At 43.4% G+C, this 18,987-nt stretch overlaps 1 protein-coding gene across 11 annotated transcripts in view; it reads left to right on the forward strand.

Moving 5' to 3' along the window:
- The window catches only part of TANC1 (tetratricopeptide repeat, ankyrin repeat and coiled-coil containing 1), a 230,894-nt gene that overhangs the window by 161,923 nt on the left and 49,984 nt on the right, over positions 1 to 18,987 (forward strand). For 7 of the 11 annotated variants that reach the window (XM_058549031.1, XM_058549030.1, XM_058549027.1 and 4 more), the window contains 5 exons: positions 7,441 to 7,704; positions 12,883 to 13,005; positions 13,793 to 14,074; positions 15,098 to 15,255; positions 17,618 to 17,849. In XM_058549031.1, the coding sequence (XP_058405014.1) occupies positions 7,441 to 7,704; positions 12,883 to 13,005; positions 13,793 to 14,074; positions 15,098 to 15,255; positions 17,618 to 17,849 (1,059 nt within the window). The remainder of the gene's footprint in view (positions 1 to 7,440; positions 7,705 to 12,882; positions 13,006 to 13,792; positions 14,075 to 15,097; positions 15,256 to 17,617; positions 17,850 to 18,987) is intronic. The other 4 variants (XM_058549034.1, XM_058549037.1, XM_058549032.1 and 1 more) reach the window with 3 other exon arrangements.

An 18,987-nucleotide genomic window follows, 5' to 3' on the forward strand; every position in this document is an offset into this window, starting at 1 on the left:
TCTGAGTGGACGGTGGCCACATCTCCCTCACTGGGCGTGTCTCCCACACAGAACAGGTGTGTTGTTCACCTGCCCGCCTCCCTAACACCTGAGCCACCATATTCCGCCAGGTAGCTTTCAGGATGATTAAGTGCTCAGAATTTGAAAAGGATAAAGCAAGAACTTAGACTCTTCCTGCTGCCCTTCCCCTTTCTTTGGGGGAAGCGGTGCATTTGTTCCCCTCCTCACTGTGAAGCTGGGAGGCAGGGGTAGTTTAGTATCCTCACAGAAACATTTCTACTGCGAAGGTGGCTTGCAGTGAAACACTGGACACTTGATTCATATCCTCCTGGTACTTGCTGGAGTTTGGTAATATTTGTTTTTCTGCCCAGTTGCTTAGGACATAAAAGTCAGCCCATGATAACTTTTTTTTAATCTTCCCATGTCTCTCTTCTATGCCCTCCTAGGCTTGTAAAATGAAAGAGATTCCAGAGGTAGCTTTAGACCTTCTATTTCCTGGACTTTGTGCCCCAGGGGAGATGATCAGCTGCAGAGAGAGACATACAAAGAGGAATTAATTGTACTTTATTTTCATTTTTACCTTGTAAATCCTGCCCTTTTAATTTTATGCTAATGATACCTTGTTGCCACCTGTATTGCCCTTCTTGCTACTAAATTGAAATGCTTTGAAATTGATTTGGTAATAACTATTTAGAGTGTTTCAAATCTGTGTTAATATTCATTTTGCTACATTGCCTGCAATTTAAAAAATCATCCTTAATTATAGAAGCTTTTTTTAATCTCTTGGGTGAAGGAGGAAAATTTGCCTTTACATATATAATTTGGTAATATGTGTAATGTGGGAAAGAAATGTTTGGTGATGATTCAAGTCAACAAAGTGCCTGCTATACTTTTATGCAGACTGTGGTTGGATTCTTCTGGCTGTTCTGTCAGTGTAGCAAGCATTTATTGGCACCTACTGTGTATTAAGAGCAAGTTTGTTCAGTACTGTGACAATAAAGATGAGGCACAGTATCTATTTCAAAACTAGTCCACCTGTGGAACCAAAGAATAGTCTTTGGTTGACCTGGGCAAGTTGTCAGTTGCTGAAAAGGGTTTAAAATATAGCAGTGATTGACACCTCTGATGGAAGATGTATGCTGTAGGTGCATAATACTACCAACCATTGATAGTGCCTTATGTTTTTTTCCGGAAGAGTCTGGAATTCTGTGGAGTCATTGGACTATGTTAGAAGCTCCAGTGTACAGGTCATACACTATATATATGTGAGTTCAGTGTACAGGTTATTCGAAGCTTTACCAAAACACTGTGCCATGTGCTATACTGGAAAACTTCATGTTGTTTCAATCCACAAGCTTTTCTCTGGAGACTATTACCTGCTCTGTTAGACTTAGTTTGGGTAGTGTGGCTCAGTGAGGCAGGTCAGTCTCTCCCAACACTCCCCCAGCTGATTTTTTAGGTGTTTTCACAATCAAAGGGCCTGACAACTGCTGCTGCGAACGCATGGTGTGGGTCCCTGGCCGCGCTGCATGTCATAGCAGAGCACAGCTTGCGCAACACGATGAGCCCTGAGCTGGAGATTTGGTACAGAGATTTGTCTGTCACAAGCCAAAGCACAGGGCCCCCACGCAAGGCCAGAAGGGTGGCAGGGCCCTGCGGCATGTTACACAGGGCTGGCCAGGAGAGCCAGGATGTTGACCATAGAAAGTTGAAGAAAGAGAAGCCAGAAAGTCCCTGGAGTCAAAGGTAACTCAGGCTGGCTTTCTCGTGGCACTCCAGGCCAGGGTGAGTTAGCTTGAGTGCCTTCTCTGGAGCCCTCTCCTTGCTGGGCTGAGAGAGGTAACAGCAGTCACTCCAGGGGAGCCTTAGTCTCTGTTCCCTGTGTGGTTGGTTAGTTTGCGGGTGGGCCCGAGGCAGAAGCACAGTGTGGCGTTTCCACTCAGAAGGTTTCACGCAGGCTGGTTTCCTCCATGCAGTCTGTCCTTTTGTCACTTGGGAGTATCCAGAATATGGCATGGCAGCCTGCGCTGTGTGAGGTGCGAGTGCAAAGGAGAGGAGCGGAGCCTTCTGTCAGGTCGAGAGGCCCGGGGTATTGGGCACGTTGCTTCCTTGACTTGTCTCTCTGATCTTTTCTCAATCTCATGTAGACTTTCTTTGCTTTCTCTTTCGAAAGTCGTTAGTGATCTTTATGCAGTTAGGTCAGAGGAGACGGTATCTGCAGTAGTTGGATTTCCCTTTTCTACTCAGTTCTTCCTTTCTCCCACTTTTATAAGCCGCCGTTACGTTTCTTTCTTGTTTGATCTTCAGTTCATTGGTCCAGTGTTTTAACTTTTAAACTCTTTGTGTAGACTATTATACGGAATATAGAAGTTTAAAAATGTTTGGCTTTTTAGTGCTACTTTATTTTTCTTCAGTTGTATGGGGGGGAAGACGTCCTTGACTACTCATGACATATGAGGCACTTTACATATGCCCTTGTATCTGATTTTCTCCACAGCCAGCGAAAGACAGAGGACTCTCTTCACAGAACCCTGGCTCTGAAAGTGGAGAATGCAAGACAATCTGTGGAGTGCTTGAAGAAAATTTCAATTTCTGGGTTCTTTTTTATCCTTTCAAAATGTACATTTTTGTGTACGTTTTATATTATAATAAATTAGAGTAGTACGTGTCCATAATTTATAAATACATGTATTTGGGATGCATGCTCACAGTTTTCTGATAGTAGATCAGAACTGTGGAGAGCACCGTTCTGGAGCACAGCAAGGCTTCAGGCCTCCTGGGGCTTCCTGCCCATAGGGCTGTTATGATGTTCAGTGAGCTGAGATATGATAAGAGCTTAGAAGAGCCCTTAAGGGCTTATGTAAGAGCCCATATGTAATAAGCACTATAATAATATTCATGTTAGCCACCGTTGTTCTTATTTCCTAAGTATACTTATTTATTTATACTTAATTCTTCCCTGGTGGATTTGAAATGCTCGCAAATAGACATTTAGTAAAACAAGATTTTTCCTTTCCAGGTAAGGTATGAGTTGGGGAAAGGAAATAAGAGGAGCAAGAGAAAAGATGAAGTCAGGAGTCAGGTTCATAAGATTTCATTCATTTTGCTCATAAGTGGGTAGGGAGTTTTAAGATTCCTAGTAGCTAGTATAAAGAGAGAAACAAACACTTAAGATGATGTTTATAGGTGCAGACAAAAATGTACCCATTCCTAGTGCTGGGCCCAGAGAGACAGACCCCCGTTTAGGTTCTCGAAGGGAAGAAGCCCAAGCCCCTTGCACTTTTCACCTCTTGTCTTTTCTGTAGCTCAAAGAGAAAAGAATTCTGCTCGATGTAGTATACTTTTGATATCAGTGGCCTTTTGGTTCCTCAGCAGTTCTGGACTAAAGCTGTAGTCAGTTTAATTTTCTTCCTGATATTCTTTTAAACCTGTAACTTGATTTAGATCCTGCCAAACTGCTTCCTGGACCCTGGACTTATACTGATGTTTTTAAATTCTGTTGTGAATGTACATTCAACATATGAAGGAATCTTCAAAAGGCAAAGAGAGGTGAAGGAAGGGTGGGAAGAAGAAGGAATACAGTTTTATTGCAGCTTTATACATTTCACGACTAAGTAGATCTCTCTCTCTGCTTCCCCCTCCTCCCGGTCAACCGGTGACTCCTTCCTGGCTGCTGTGAGCCCATGACTGGCCTCTCTCCACCAGCCCCTGCCAGGGGCTATAGTTTTTAACAAGGCAGACTTCATGAACTGTAAAATATTTTTTGGCCAGAGATACTTAGAGAACTCCTTTTGTGTGTTGAGCACTGTGTAAGGCAAAGAGAGTTTTAAAACATACTGTACGTGCAGTCAAAAGGACTGATATTGGACATACCGTGTGTGAGTGTGTGCATGCGTGTGTGTGATTAGTTTTTCCTGAGTCTGTTTCCATATCTGTAAAGTGGGGTTGATGCTTCTCAGCCTACCTACCTTTCCTCGTGGGTTATAAGGATCATGTATATGTCCTAAGGTACTTTGAAAGTGCTTGAGAAGTAGTGTAGCCTGTGCACTAGGAGGTCAGGTTAAATGTGCTGTTACTACAGAGGAGGATAGCACGTTGTCCCTGGCTAGGAGGAATTTTCAAACTACACAGAGTCAGAAGTAGCGCATGTGAATCAGTGAGCAGTACCAAACCTAATTTAATACGAAATTGTGAGGCACAGCCTAACCTCACAGCTTCACAAAACGTAAGGCCTGAACAGTCACTCATTTCACAGAATCCTGCACGTTGGAAAGGTGGTTGAGCTCCTGTCCGAGTGATGATGGCAACCCTTAGTTGACAAAAGCTGGCGTCTGTACTGTTTGGAGGAATAAGATGTTAGAACTTTTGAGTTGTTAGGGAACTTGAAAGATAATCCAGTCTCCGGAAGATGTCAAATGGCACTTATTTTTTAGAGCCTTTTTTTAAAAAAATCATCATCGTTAAGATATTGCCCTAGTTTTTTTTTGCATGTATTAACTTGACTTGGGTTAATACATAGTTAACAGTTAATGCGTTAACTATGTATTAACTTAATGTCGGTATTAAGTTGACTTCGGCTAACTTAATTAGGAGTTTGAATTTCTGTTAGCCTGGAAGAAAAAATAGGTAATTTTGAGTAGCCTGTCGTTTGTGGTAAGAACCAGCTTTATCTTTCTTGGAAACTGTGGAGCTGCCCTGTTGAGTGTGCTCCGTAGGTCACGCAGGGAAACTGGACTTGTGGGGCCTTTGTCTGCTTCATTGGTTCTGCTTCAGGGCCTCATCTTGCCTGAGCCGAGATGAAAATACACTGCCTGGGCTTCAGGGTGTGTAGGTGGATCTGGTATTGGACCCTAGGGAGGAATCCTGTGAAGTGGGGCATAAGGGCTCATGGCGTCAGAGCTTCTCACCTGCATGCCCCCAGGGCCCTGGGGAGTGTGGGCAGTGGAATGCGTCTCTTAGCTGAACTTCATGAGGGCAGTGGGAGAGTCTTCTACTTATAAACATGGTATAACCTTATAATACCCTCCTTTTGAAATGGCCACCCCATCTAGGACTTCCTGTCCCAGCTTGTGTTCCTGCAGCTGGGGGCCTTCCTCTCCCGCCCACTTTCCTTCCGCTCACCGCCAGGACCTGAATGTTGCCTCTCAGCAGGGCCTGGACACTTGTGACTGTACGGTGAGAACTGGACCTTCAGTCTAGGAGCTCTGACCAGGCTGTCCCTCCTGGCCTCAGCTGCACCTTGCAGTCTTACTTCTGGTGCTGTCACTGGTAACAGGAGGTAGGGAAGTCCTAGTCCCTGTTCCCACTGCTTGAGGTCTGCGTTAGGACTCAGATCCTTGGGGGTTTGATTCCGAAGTGCGTGGCACTTAGGGAGCGCAAATGAGGAAAAACATCACTTTGACTTTCTGTTTATTTTTCACCTTAAGAATATGTGCCCCCAAATAAAACAGCCACAGCAATAAAACCAAGCAAATCACACACCCACCCTTAGTCTGGAACTTTTCCTGTAACTTAGATGTTGGAGAAGCCTGGGAACCTAACTAATTACAATGTGTCTGTGAGAAAAGCATTCTGAGTCCCAAACGTTGGACTTACAAGTGGAGGTTTGTAATACAATCACAACTTATTAACAGGATTACTGTTAATAATTAATTACTATTAATAAGTAGTAACCTCATTAATAAATTAGAATATTCCTGTGAAGCACTTAGTATACTCCCTGACATATAAAACCTTCAATAAATGTTAGTTGCTGCTATTATCACCAGCATTTCTAGGATGGAAAGAGTCATACTTGCTGTACTTAGGCTCATGTGAATGGTCCATTTAAAAAAACACACAATGAAGACTGTGATTGATTCCAAATAGATGGAGAGATTAGTGTTAATACTCCTGACAGAATGCTTGGAAATGCTGGGAGTAGTGAGGGAGATCCAAAAGGTGTGATGGGCCAGTCCCAAATCAACTTACACTTTGGGACATGATACCAACAATCCTGAACCAAAAACAATGGGATTAAATCTAGCATCTCTGGCCACAGCTGGAATAGAAGCTTGTTCACTTGCTCATTCATTGACTAAGCAGATGTTTATCGAGCCCCTGGTAGGTGCCAGGCCTGTGATGTTCAGAAAAGGAAGAGATCAGCTGGTGATAGATACTCTGAGGAGGCTTCAGCGTGCGGGAGGGATTTTTAAATAGGGAGACGAGCAGTGGATAATAAGTCCAGACTGGAGCAGCAGGAGCAAAGCGGGTTTTAGAATTGTGACAGAATGCCCTGTGGTCACAGCGAGGAAATTGTTTTGTCTTTTTTCTCAACCTTAAAGAGCATTGTAAAAATAAACAAAACGAAACCCCTTCAGACTCTTTGATCCTAGATAACAGACTCTGGTTGGAGCTAATTCACCAGGCTGCTGATAAAGTGTTGTATCATCACAGTATGTAGATGAAGCAGCTTAATCTAGGCCACTGGGTTCTGAATACACTCTGACCTGGTGCACTCCCATTTAAGTCTCGCAGTTAAGGGCCGGGCACTGAGATCCAAATAGGAAACACAAAGGGATCCAAATAGGGAACAACAGAGGATATGGCCCCTGTTCTCAAGGACACAAGCCAGTGTTGGGACGACAGTGACCTGTGCTTGCAAGGGGATCTCAGGGTCTTTAAATTGAAAGTGGCTGTTTGTAGAAGCTAGGTAGGGTGAATATTGCTGCTTTCCTTCATCATATTCCTCCTCTTTTGCCAAGATGTTTTTCTGTACTGGTTTTCTTTCTCAGAGGTTAAATTTTAGTTCTGCAATCAAGCGTCCCTTCCCATGTTTGTATTTTCCCTGTACTGGTTACATAGAGGTTTTCCGTTCTGTGCTGCTAAAGTAATAAAGTCAAGTCAACCTCTCTGGATGGTCTTGAACAGATGTTATTAAGTTTAATTCTAAAGATCAAATTCTCTGCTTGACTTTATAATTGTATTTTTGTTTTCATAGATTTTCTCTTGCATCTTTTCTGCATTAACCATTGTGCAGCCCTGCCCCCTTCCTCCATGCACAGATGTTGTTATTTTGGAAATAATATTTAAAAGTTCAGAGGAGTTTAATGAGATAGAAATTCTTCTGAGAGAAATTCATCTTTGTTAAAAAGAGAGGATACATTATCTCCAAATTACGTAGATTTACCGTTAACTCTCAGATACTTTCAGACAGCTTTTTCATTATCGTCTTATCAGAGTTTTTTTCCCTCTCTTAGAATGATTTAGCAGTTTATTTCCCCTGATAAGCAACATTCTTCTAATTTACCAAAATACATTGTATGAAACATACTTTGATAAAAATCTGTGTGGACCGGAAAACTTTCCGTTGATCATGGGGAGGGCAGTGTGTGTGTGTTAACGCTCAACAGCCCCAGCTGTGCCTGGCCTCCTTCAAAGTATTTTGGTCTCTCATTTCAGCCACAATTACAAGTTCATCCGAAAACGATGACCGGAGTGGCTCCAGTTTGGAATGGAATAAGGACGGAAGCCTAAGGTTAGGGGTACAGAAGGGAGTGCTTCATGATCGCAGGGCAGATAATTGCTCCCCAGTGGCCGAAGAGGAGCCCACTGGGTCAGCGGAGAGCGTGTCGCCCAAAGCTGACGCCTCAGTTGGAGATGGTCCGGTCCCTTATTCTCAGAGCTCCAGCTCGCTAATAATGCCACGGCCCAACTCAGTTGCAGGTAAGGCTATGCCTCTCCCTGGAAGGGTTATCTCACTGGGTCTCGGGCCCCGTGTTCACTCTCCACTTGGGAATCTAATCCAGACACAAGCCAGCTTTGTGATCTTGGGTCAGGCACTTATCCTTTCTAGGCCTCAGTTTACCCATCTGTAAACATGATAAGATGGAGCTTAATGATCTGATATGATCTTTCTGCTCTGAAATTCTTTAAATCTATGATTTGGATTATGTGGCTCTTTGTGTATGAGGGAAGAAAGTACAAAAAACTCTCCCCTTTGTTATTTTGAGCCTGAGTAAATTCATGACTTTTTATTACATCTTGATAAACGGGAATTGTTGTTTAGAGTGAGTTTGTTAATATCAGCTCAAAGAATTTGTAACCCAGCTTTCAAACTTATTTTTGTATGACTGAGGCCCATCGAACAGATGGGAGGTCCGTTTCTGTATAATTCAGTTCTACGGGGGCTCACAGCTTAAAATATAAGCAGCGGAAGTGAGAGCTCTCAATCGAGGAAATGAAAATAGGCAAGACAGGTGTGCCTTAGCAAGATAGGGCAGCTGGAGCTAAAAACAATACAGAAGCAGTGACTGTTGCTAGTTGACTGGTCAGTGAGTGGTCGTCAAGCAAGGAGAGTAGTTTGGGGTGGGTGGGGATAGGAACTCTGCATCTGAGCTGTCGTGCCTGCTTTAAGGGCCTGAGTTTCTAATCTCAGGGCTCTTGGGTTGAATTTAGAAGAGGAACTTGTTTTGGTCATTCTTTGTTACCAACATAGCGCTTAAAATTTCTCCTCTACTAACACATGGACCCAGGTCCTCTCTTCCCACTTCAAAGGATTTTTCTGTAATTTATAGTCCTTCAGGATGTGGCAGGCCATTCTGGTTGTTGTTGGGTGTTTTTTACAATAGAACTCCGAAGCAGCTGATAAATAAATGGCCCTAATGGAAAAGTTCTGAGGCGCAACTCTAATTCACTTTCAGAGGAAGTAAAATGGCCTCGTTCCAGAAGAGGGATTTGGCATGTCTGCCAGAAAGAAGTGCTGGAGAGCTTACGCGTATTGAGTGATGGTTCTTCCAAAAGCTTTTGTGTCCTCCCACCACCAGCCCACTACCCCCCTCCTATGTTGCACCCAAGGCATTTTAGACCATGTTTACCTCGTTATGATGAATGGTTCATTTGTATCATCCCAGAACTTGATAGCTTTATTGACTTCAACAAAATAAAGCAAACTTGTATTCAATTTAATCAAGCTATTTTAAAATTAGGAAACACATTAATACATTAACAGTGTTAAAAGCACCCCATTTGGGGTTGTTTTCTGCTTGATGCTCTTTTATGGGGTCTCCTGCCATGTGAAGTGACAGTGGGTGTGAGCTGAGCTTTTCCAGGAGACCACAGTGATTGTAGAGCCGGGCTTTCTGCTGTGCTCATTCATTAGCTTCTACGATGCACTTGAGCTAGACCTCCTGTGGAATGGGAGGGTTTTACCTTTGGGTTTGAGCAGTGACTGCCTGGCCTAATGGGTTTGCTCATTTCTTCTGTGTTCCATATTTTATAAACTAAAAGCATATTTTGGAAGGAAATAGGCAAGTGCCTTACCCAATAGTATCTGTTAACAAGGTAAGAGCCTGGTAGATTTCTTCATTGCTTACCCTCCTACCCTTGAAGATGAACCTCAATTAAGAAAGAATGGCAAGATTTTGCAAGTATCATTGAAAAGAATAAAGGATTCAGATTGTATAGACTATATGCAGCACTGTTTGTCTAGTGATTAGAAGGCAGCGTGCTACAAACAGGGCAGTAGGTAACACTCAATGTTAGGATTAAACTAATATGTAAAGGACCATGCACTGCAATCTCTTGGAAGTAATTTGCATGTGAAGACCCATGTAAACTCAAAAAAATTGCCATTTGATGGGAAACATCAAACTATTTGATTTGGTGTATGAGGGCAGAGTGAGGATCGCAGGTGAAGGAAGGGTAATGCCAGGCCTCTTTTCACAGCTTCCCCAAGGGACCTGGCCCCCCTGGGGGCTGAGGGTATGGAAGCAAGTTCCTAAGGTTGCCAGCTTCACTGTCATTGAGCCTGTTACGAAGACCTTTAGTTGTCTGTTTGCTGTCTAGTACAGTGAAATTTTTATGTCAAAGATTATAAAAATAACCAGGCTTGGAGATTGTTTCACTATACAGAGATTTTCTTTGTAAAGGTATTTGTTAGAGTGGACTTGATTTAGAATGCTGTGGTTGGGTTATTACTGTATACCACATCAAAATGTATGAGACAGAATGCCTGTTTCCTTTAATAAAAATAGAGTGAGAAGCCTTTAAAGTGTTACCTTAGAAAATCTAGAAGCTGGGTAATTGGGTTCTCCTATTTTGACTACTTTGTTTTTTTTCTTTTGTAATGCTTTCTAAGTGGATCATAGAACTAAACTGTGTTTAGTTTTCCGGGGAAACTGACAAACACAAATACCAGCTGCTTTTCCTGAAACTCGGACCAGTAATTGCCCTGGACTTAGTGGCATTTACCTTTGATAGATTAGGCCAGGGTGTTTCAACAGGTATGTCTCTTTGCTCGTCTTAGAGAAGTTTCCCTCTGCTTCTTTCTCCACCTTGCTCACTCTACCCGCCCCACCCCCCGAAAAAACCTCTTTCCTGCACCGTCTCAAAATGTACTTCTCGCTCAGATGTTAGACACAATGTGTGTGTGCAAGAAGTGTATAATTAATTTAATTGTAGAGATATTAGCAGTAGGTTTATTGCAGCTTGAAATTATTGCTTTACCTCTGATTTTTTTCGGCCCTCAGCAGGGTTGAGAATTTTGAAAGCATTTATTGTTAAATAGCGGAAGTGAGTCTAATTCTTGTGCTTGTAATCTCCCAGAATCTATTCTGTGAGAAGGCAGAATGTGGGCCAGGTATTGCTGGATGGGGCACCCCTGGTGCAGAGCTAGGGCTGAAGCTTCACTGCTCCAACTCTCCGTCTCTCTCTCAGTGGCCTTGACACCACCTTAGACAGCAGAGGTAGCCGGCAGTTCGTGATTGGCAGCCCTGCTGAGTGATGGCGCATTTCAAGGAAGCTTAGTCATGTTTGAAATGGAGAATCAGACAGAGCTGTGGAGTTGCTGAGGCCGCTTTGTTGTATACTTTGGATTGAAGCTGTGGTGACTGGAAATCTGAAAACAGAGGTGTTTGAAGCCTTACCATCTCCTGCATCTGTGTCAAACCAGGACCTTTTTGCAATCCCTTCTTTGGAATGCCCTTTATAGTCTCATGTTCTTAATCCTTTCAGTTGTCCCAAAATTATAAGCTGAATGTCATGTTCTAAGGGGTCAGGGGAAGAAGGGAACTAGGAAACCCTTTGGAGGCTCCAAGTGATTTGTGTTCTCCAGGGCTGAAGCAGCATCTCAGACATTCGTGGCTGTTTCAGCCCTGGACTGAACTGACTTATGGGTTACAGCTGTGGCTGCGCTGTCTCCCTCGGCCTCCAAAATGTGGATGTATTCACAGTGAGGTGTGCCGAGGATAGGGGCATTTGCAGAAGCCCGGGTGAGAGTCCCAGGTCCCAGACAGGAGCCTAGAAATATGTTCCAAGCTATATTATTCTAGGAAGCCAGCGTGCTGAGTGTGGTCCTGGTGGCCCTCAGGAAGTTTCACACGCCCTGGTTGTGAAGGACCTGGAGAGAAGCTAGAGGCTGCCATTGGATTCCCATAAATTAGGCCCATTGGGAAGTCCTGAATAAGGAATTAGCTGAATCTTTCTAACAGGAAAGATTTGTGTGGAGTATTGACATAAATGTGTACATGATGTGCAAACAAGCTGTGCACTGAAAGAATGCAGAAGGGTAAGTGTATGCTGTTGCGGAGTCGAGGTGTCAGGTGTTTCTCTGTGGACTGGGAAGGTGTAGGGCACATGGTTGATGGCCCTTTGGAGAATGCAGCAATAGGGGACACGCCGTCACAGAGCCAGACCATAACACCCAGGAGCTTGTTGAATGAAGGAATGAGAAGAGGTGGTACTAACAGTGAGGAAGGAGAGGACTGAGGCCTTAGGAGGAGAAATAGGAAGGCGCAGATTGGGCAGATGGGGCTGGGTGGCTGGACGCTGCATTGGAGCCCATGAGGTAGCCAGAAGGTTTTCAGCAGACAGATGGTCCAGCTTGACTTCTGTCCCTCAAAACTTGGTCCCACTTATGATTTCACCAGCCCTTAGAAGCCTTAGCCCTTGGAATGTGACTCCCTCCTCCCCTAATTTGCTCTCAAATGACATCTATATTTTATTATCTTGGAAAATAATCATATGTCTAGGATCAGCAGTACTTTATGTCGGCCCATTTAACCCACAAACCAAATTAGGTTAATTTTATTTAGATTTCTCTCATTGTGACCTAGGATGCATATGTAAATAAGAGGAGGCTCTTTTTTTTTTTTTTTTTTTAAGGCAAAAACATGCACTGCATGTTTGCTTTTAAGATTTGCCAAGAATTAACAAAATTATTTTGTACTGGTTATTTTTATAATCCAACTTGTGTGTATGTTTAAATAGACCCTTAATGCTTTTTAACAGGTTACCTATGTGCTGTGAGTCTTACTGATTTGGTCTGAGGTAAATATGATTACTTAGTTTTAGAATTTAAAAAAACACATACATATGACGCTTAGGATTATGTTTATTTCCAATGAAGTCTACCTGGCTTTTACTGCCAAGAGCTGACTTTTAGTGTTCTGAGCACTGTGGAATTACACACGCAGACTCTGCTCACTTAATTAACAAGGTTGGAATTCCAGCCACAGTGGAAGGCTCTCTGGAGCTGCAGAGAAGACTCTAGTCCCATGCTGTGTGTTTGCAGTAAGTACTGAAGCTTTATTGAGTGACACTTGATTGTCAAGTTTCTTCATAAAAATTTTTGGTGAAGTCTGTTTGTTTCCAGGAATAATGGAGAATTCTAGCAACCATATGATTTTGGTTTAAGAATGAGGAAAACTTGGTTTTTACCACTTTTGAATTAATGGCATTGCCAAGAAAATAAATTGGGGCGGCAGGCAAACAAAACCAAAATCACCTTGACGTAAATTTTGTTGAAAGCCTGAATGGAATTGCTTAGTAATTTACAATTTATAGTAGTTTGGGTATGACATAAATTCAGCTTTGAAGAGACTAAACTTCAGTTTAATATTACAGCGACAAGCTCAACCAAATTGGAAGATCTGAGTTATTTAGATGGGCAGAGAAATGCTCCTCTTCGAACGTCAATTAGACTACCATGGCACAATACGGCTGGAGGTAGGGCACAGGAAGTTAAAGGTATTTATCTTTGCATCCATTGTGATAATGGATATGGTGAGCTCATTCACTAAACATTGAAAGTCTGTGATAACTATCATTGAAGCCAGCTGTTTTAAAAACATGACGTGAAGCGTATGTGTGAAATGTATCTGTTAGGTGTGCTAGGAGGCCATCCTTAACAGTTTTGGGCTTCTTCCTTAAAATACGTGATTAACTTGCTTCTGGAGTTGAAAAATAATTCTGCAGTGTGTTATTTTGAAAATCACTAGATTTTTTTGTCGCTAACAAAGAATCAGCTTTGTTTCAGTTCCTTGGGCTGTACTGGTCACCTCCTACATCTACCTGTGATGCACACTGTGGTCAACAGCCTCACCGTAAGGGGCAAAGCGCCATCCACCCAGAGGAGAGCTGGGGCCCTGTCTCTAGGGAAAAATGCATTTCCATTTTGCTCATACAGTAGTGGAAGAAACATGTCTTAAATACTGTTTCAGACTCTGAATGAGACATGGTTTGGCCCCTTGCATCACTTTCTCTAATTCTCTGTGTCTGCCTTGAGTCATGAGAAAGCTTAAAGGCTTGAAAGGACTAGGAAGTCATTTGAATAGGACCCTTTGTGAGACCAATACGTTATGTTAAATGAGGTATTATGGAAGTATTAGTAGAACCAGGTTGGAAATACTTACAGATCCCTTATGGGGTAAAACTAAAGGCCATACTAAGTGTAACACACAGGCAATGATAAATTGAGTTTTTTAGTGTGTAAGTTATGACCTTCTTCTAAAATAATGATGTTTTTTTTTCTAAGCACGATTTTCTCCCTACAAGCCACAAGACATTTTGTTGAAACCCCTGTTGTTTGAAGTACCGAGCATAACAACAGACTCCGTGTTTGTGGGAAGGGATTGGCTCTTTCACCAGATAGAAGAAAATTTGAGGAACACAGAACTGACAGAAAACAGAGGAGCAGTGGTCGTTGGAAATGTGGGCTTTGGGAAGACGGCAATCATTTCTAAGTTGGTGGCACTTAGCTGCCATGGAAGCCGCATGAGGCAGATTGCTTCCAACAGCCCAAGTCCATCACCTAAAAGTATGTCCATGTTTAACTACTTGTCGAGTTTATTATATTAATATAAGATAGATGGAGGAAATTGCTGTTTGGATAGACATAAATTCCCAATTTTCCTCAAGTTGTTCCAGCTGCTGTATCAGGTTTGCAATCACATGTTAGAGAACTAGTTGGAAACTTCCATAGATCATGGTGCCTATGGAGCTATAATCTGGAGTGAGGCCAGCATTCCCTGGTGTTCTCCCAACTCTAGGGCCTGGCTCCCTTTACCTGGACAGAGGTGGCACAGTGAGGCCTGATTAAGTGCCCTGGGGAATTTTGGGTCCTAAAACCAAGGAGGTTAGGCTCCTGGCAGAACAAGCCAGAAGGAGTCTGTGCAGAATTCTTTTGTATCATGTTCTCCACAGCCTTTGTATTCTATATTGGATTTACCAAAAGTATAAAAACTAACTTAGATATGGGATAGAATAGCCAAATATTTGTCTATTTATGTTTTGTTTTTTTTTTTTTTTGGTGAGGAAGATTGGCCCTGAGCTAACATCTGTTGCCAATCTTCCTCATTTTGCTTGAGGAAGATTGTTGCTGAGCCAACATCTGTGCCAATCTTCCTCTGTTTTTTTGTATGTGGGACACAGCCACAGTATGGCTTAATGAACGGCATGTAGCTCCATGCCCTGGATCCAAACCCGCGAACCCTGGGCCGCCAAAGTGGAGTGTGCGAACCCAACCACTATGCCACTGGGCAATAAACCCATTAAAAGAACGTGTGTCTGACATGGTGAACAGGAACAAGTGAGCCATGAAAGATTTTTTTTTAAACTAGAAAGAATTTAATAAAGGAAACCAGAAATAGCAGTTCTCCAGGGAGGCACCTGGGTGGGTGGGAGAGAAGGCTGAGAGGGAGACTTGTGTTCTCATTTGGACCCATGTCCACTCATTACTTATTGAGGTACTCTCTGGGTCTAATCAAGAAATGTGTTCAATATCCCACCATACTCCTATTCTGAGGTTGTAAATAATGAAGTTGGTCTCTTTTCTCTGCAGCTTCTGATTCCTCCCAGGATCTTGCTTTCACTCCACTGCTTTCACCGAGTTCTTCTACAACTGGTACCAACGCAGCTAAAACGCCCCCTGGGTCTAGGTCTGATAATCCTGAGAACCAGAGACCAAGAGAGGATGCAGTGAAATACCTTGCGTCTAAGGTAATCTGCTCCTGTTCCATGGGATCCTTCCAGAGAGAGATTGGATAGTTTGGCTTTTGAGAAATGAATTTGAAAAGGGATCTTAAAACAGAGACAACAATTGCTTAATGCGAAAGTATAGCTTTTGATAAAATTTTGATAGAATACTCCAAATAAAAGGTATTAATGAAACTAAATATCTTAGGACACTGGCAGTGGACTTTTTTTCATATTAAACAGTGGATTGAAAGAGTTCCTCAAAGCAGCAGAAGGTATCATTGCACTCGCCACAAATCCATCCTTATAAGCACGTGCTCTCCTTCATTTGGTGTGAGAGTGGGAGACTGGTAGCCTTTGGCAGAGGCCTCTTCCACCTGTTCTCCGTTGCCTGGGGCCCTTGGATCCCTGCATCCTTCTGTCAGAGGTTTCTTGTGATGTTGTACAAGAGACTTGGCTGACTTACCCTTCCTAGATTCATGGTCATCAAGGTCCTTCTGAAATTTTGCATCTGCTCAACATTCATCACAAGTTCATAAGCCGCCCCCTGCATTACAGTGGTTACATCTCTCATTCCTGGTGAGCCCTTTGGGTCTCCCTGGACAGCAGTGGTGTGAGTTGGGAAAGAGTTGCCCAGAGGTAGGCAGTGATGAGGGGCATCTAGTAAGGAAATGCCTGGGGGCGGGGTGAGGTTGATGCAGGGAGACTGAAGTGAATGCCTCTCTGCCCCAGATCCCTGCTCCTGTCTTCTGCTTCCCAGATGAGGGCTGCTCCTTACCCGGCTTGGGCAGCCCTGATGCCCTGACCACTGATTCGGGGCAGTCCTCTGGTCATGAACGTGTGATCTGAGGTGAGATCAGACTTCAGACTTCAGAGCCACTGCTGCTACCATGATTTTTCAAACCACTTTGTGACCTGCAGTAAGAAATACGTCTTACACTAGAGACCTGGTGCTCACATGTACTTGATCACACACACAACTGAAGCAAAAGTGTTATAGGCTATACTTGTTCTTATGTTCTATAAAATTTACTTTGTTAAAAACAAAAAGCTATTGTGGCTCCAAATTGATTTCATGACCCACTGTTGGGTTGCCAGACTTCTTTCATCAAACGCCGTGCTAGATAGACTGTGGTACTGGCTGTCTCGGTGGTTTTTACGAGCTCGCGGGTCCTCGTGTGTTCCTGCTAATCTCTGTCCAGGTGAGAGTGAAAGAGCAGTCAGCTTTCCTCTGAGTGTTGATGATAAATTTAACCTAAAACAGAAGTCACATGGCGGTTCCGAATTGGCCACATCTGTTCTTGCCGGTTGCTATTTAAGAGTTTACAGACCTGGAATCTAATCCCAGATCCTCCATTGACTATCTGTGTCACCCTGGCAAGGCATTTCACCTGTGTGCCTGCTGCCCTCGGCTGTGAGCCCTACCAATGGTTCTCGTCCTTCTTACGCCAGAGTTGTGTGCGGCTGAGTGGGAAGGCAGGGACGCACACTCTTCTGAAAAACGTACAGCACTTTACACAGATGTGTTTGACCTCTTTCAGCTTCTTTATCTCATTATTATATTCCTCCTTTCATCCTCATTTAGGAAAGTATCAGATTTTTCATTTATCTGCAGCATACCTCTCACTCACAAGACACTTCCACATCTGGAACTTTCCTTGGGGTCTCTCTAACGAATAACCTACTGCTACTTCAAATCCATCCCAACAAAGGGAATAGTCCTCATCCTTCGATGCTTAGACAGGAACCTTTCTCCTCCTCTGTGTCCCTTCACGTGGTAGAAATTTGGTAATTTCTAGTTTTGATCCTTCAAACAATGTCACTGCTGGACTTCTCTACAGTGTCACTTGAGGTGTGAGTGTGGGGAGGGGGTTTGAGCCAGGCTGCCCGGTCCTCCTGCCCGGGGCAGGAAGCAGCTGTGAGTTTACAGCCTGGCTTTCATAGCTACTAACTTGATTATCTGCGTTTTGGGAGCAGGAAATGAGTTTCCCAAGGAGATGCTTCTGTTTTTGAAAACAGAATTGTAGTGAAGATGGTACTTTTGAATGTGGAGAACATTGAGATTGCTCAGAATTGCTTTAAGCCAGGGGAGACTTTAGGTTTTATGAATAACTTTTATTAATTTATATGCAATATAGAATAACTTGGGCTGATCGTAGTGTCGCCAAGATGGACTTGTGGTTGCAATTTAAAGTCTGTCTAGAATTGGCAAATCTCATGAAGGAAGGAATAAATGAATCAATTAAGCTAAATCATGACTCACTCTTGGGGAATAGAAGCAACATATTTTGTTATCTCAGCAAACAGGAGAATTGTGTCACTGAGAGCGTGGAAGGAGCCGAGTGGAGAGGATGAGGTGATGCTGACGGCTCTGCTTCCCCCGTAGGTCGTGGCCTACCACTACTGCCAGGCTGATAACACGTACACGTGCCTGGTGCCTGAGTTTGTGCATAGCATTGCGGCTCTGCTCTGCCGGTCCCATCAGCTGGCTGCCTACAGGGACCTGCTGATAAAGGAGCCCCAGCTACAAAGCATGCTGAGCCTCAGATCCTGTGTGCAGGACCCAGTGGCCGCCTTCAAGAGAGGAGTGCTGGAACCGCTCACAAACCTGAGAAACGGTACCTGGAGCAGCCACCCACGCGCTCGCTCTCATCAGTAGTTCAGAGTCCCCGAGGCAGTCCTCAGAAGGAGAAGGGTCTCCCCTTGGCCCTGGGGTGGGAGTGAGGTGGGCATAGGGAGAGGATGCGGGTGAATCAACGCACCTTTCGTCCTCATCCTCAGAACCATCTCCCCAAGGTCCCTCCTTGCCCCCCAAACGGTGTAGTTTTAAATGAAACGTCTCTAATAAGAGTTAACTTCACAGTTGAACATTTTCAAAGTAGCTAATTTGTAACTAGGTTATTTAGATGACTTACCCCCTAGAAACTGTTGCCTGCATATTTTGTACTCTTATGTCAAGGAGGAATAAGTTGATTATTTAGGGAATTAGCCAGCATACTTTTCAGGGCCTCTGCTCAGTTGAGTGGAACCTAAAGCCATTTCTAGAAGTTTCCATTTGATTTTTTGCCCTTGAATATTCTACAAGGTAGGGGGCATCAGTGATGGTATAGGCCCTTTGGCTTTCCATCCTCTTCCTTGCTCCTCACCTTTGAGCGAGTTTACCTGCCTACATGGCACTTCTGGTAGAAGGTGCTAGAGAGAGGGGATTGAAACAGATATGTCATCATTTCTCTTTGGTTCCCTGGGCAGAAAGTTCGCACTAATAAGTAGAAAACTCGAGTGAGGCTTGTGGGAAAGAGCCCTGTTCTAGGAGTCTATAAAGCAGAGCTTTCACCACCAGCTGGCTGTGTGCCTTGGGCTGAAAGCTTCACCCTTTGGGGGGTCAGTTTTCCTTCCCTGGAATCTGCTGAGGGAGTTCTCCAGGGGGACCTAGAGTCTTTTCCAGATTTCATCTCTGTGTTGTTATCTTTGCTGTACTTACTCTAGCGACAGGAGTTTATGAAAAGCTAACTATATCATATACATGGGTGAGATTCTGCTAATGTGTATAATGCAATATGTTTCTGAAAACTGTGTTGTGAGAATTGGTTTTCTTTTGGCTCTGTGCTCTGGTTTTCATTATAAATTTAATAGAAAATATGCTTCTGTGAAAACCATTTTTTCTACCATATGTAAACCTTTTTAGTTTTTCCTAATACTTTAAACAGTGCATTAAAATACGCTGGGTGGTGCCATCTTATAGAAATGTATAATTTC

Source organism: Diceros bicornis, chromosome 10 (genome assembly GCF_020826845.1).
Source record: "Diceros bicornis minor isolate mBicDic1 chromosome 10, mDicBic1.mat.cur, whole genome shotgun sequence".
Lineage (NCBI taxonomy): Eukaryota > Metazoa > Chordata > Mammalia > Perissodactyla > Rhinocerotidae > Diceros > Diceros bicornis.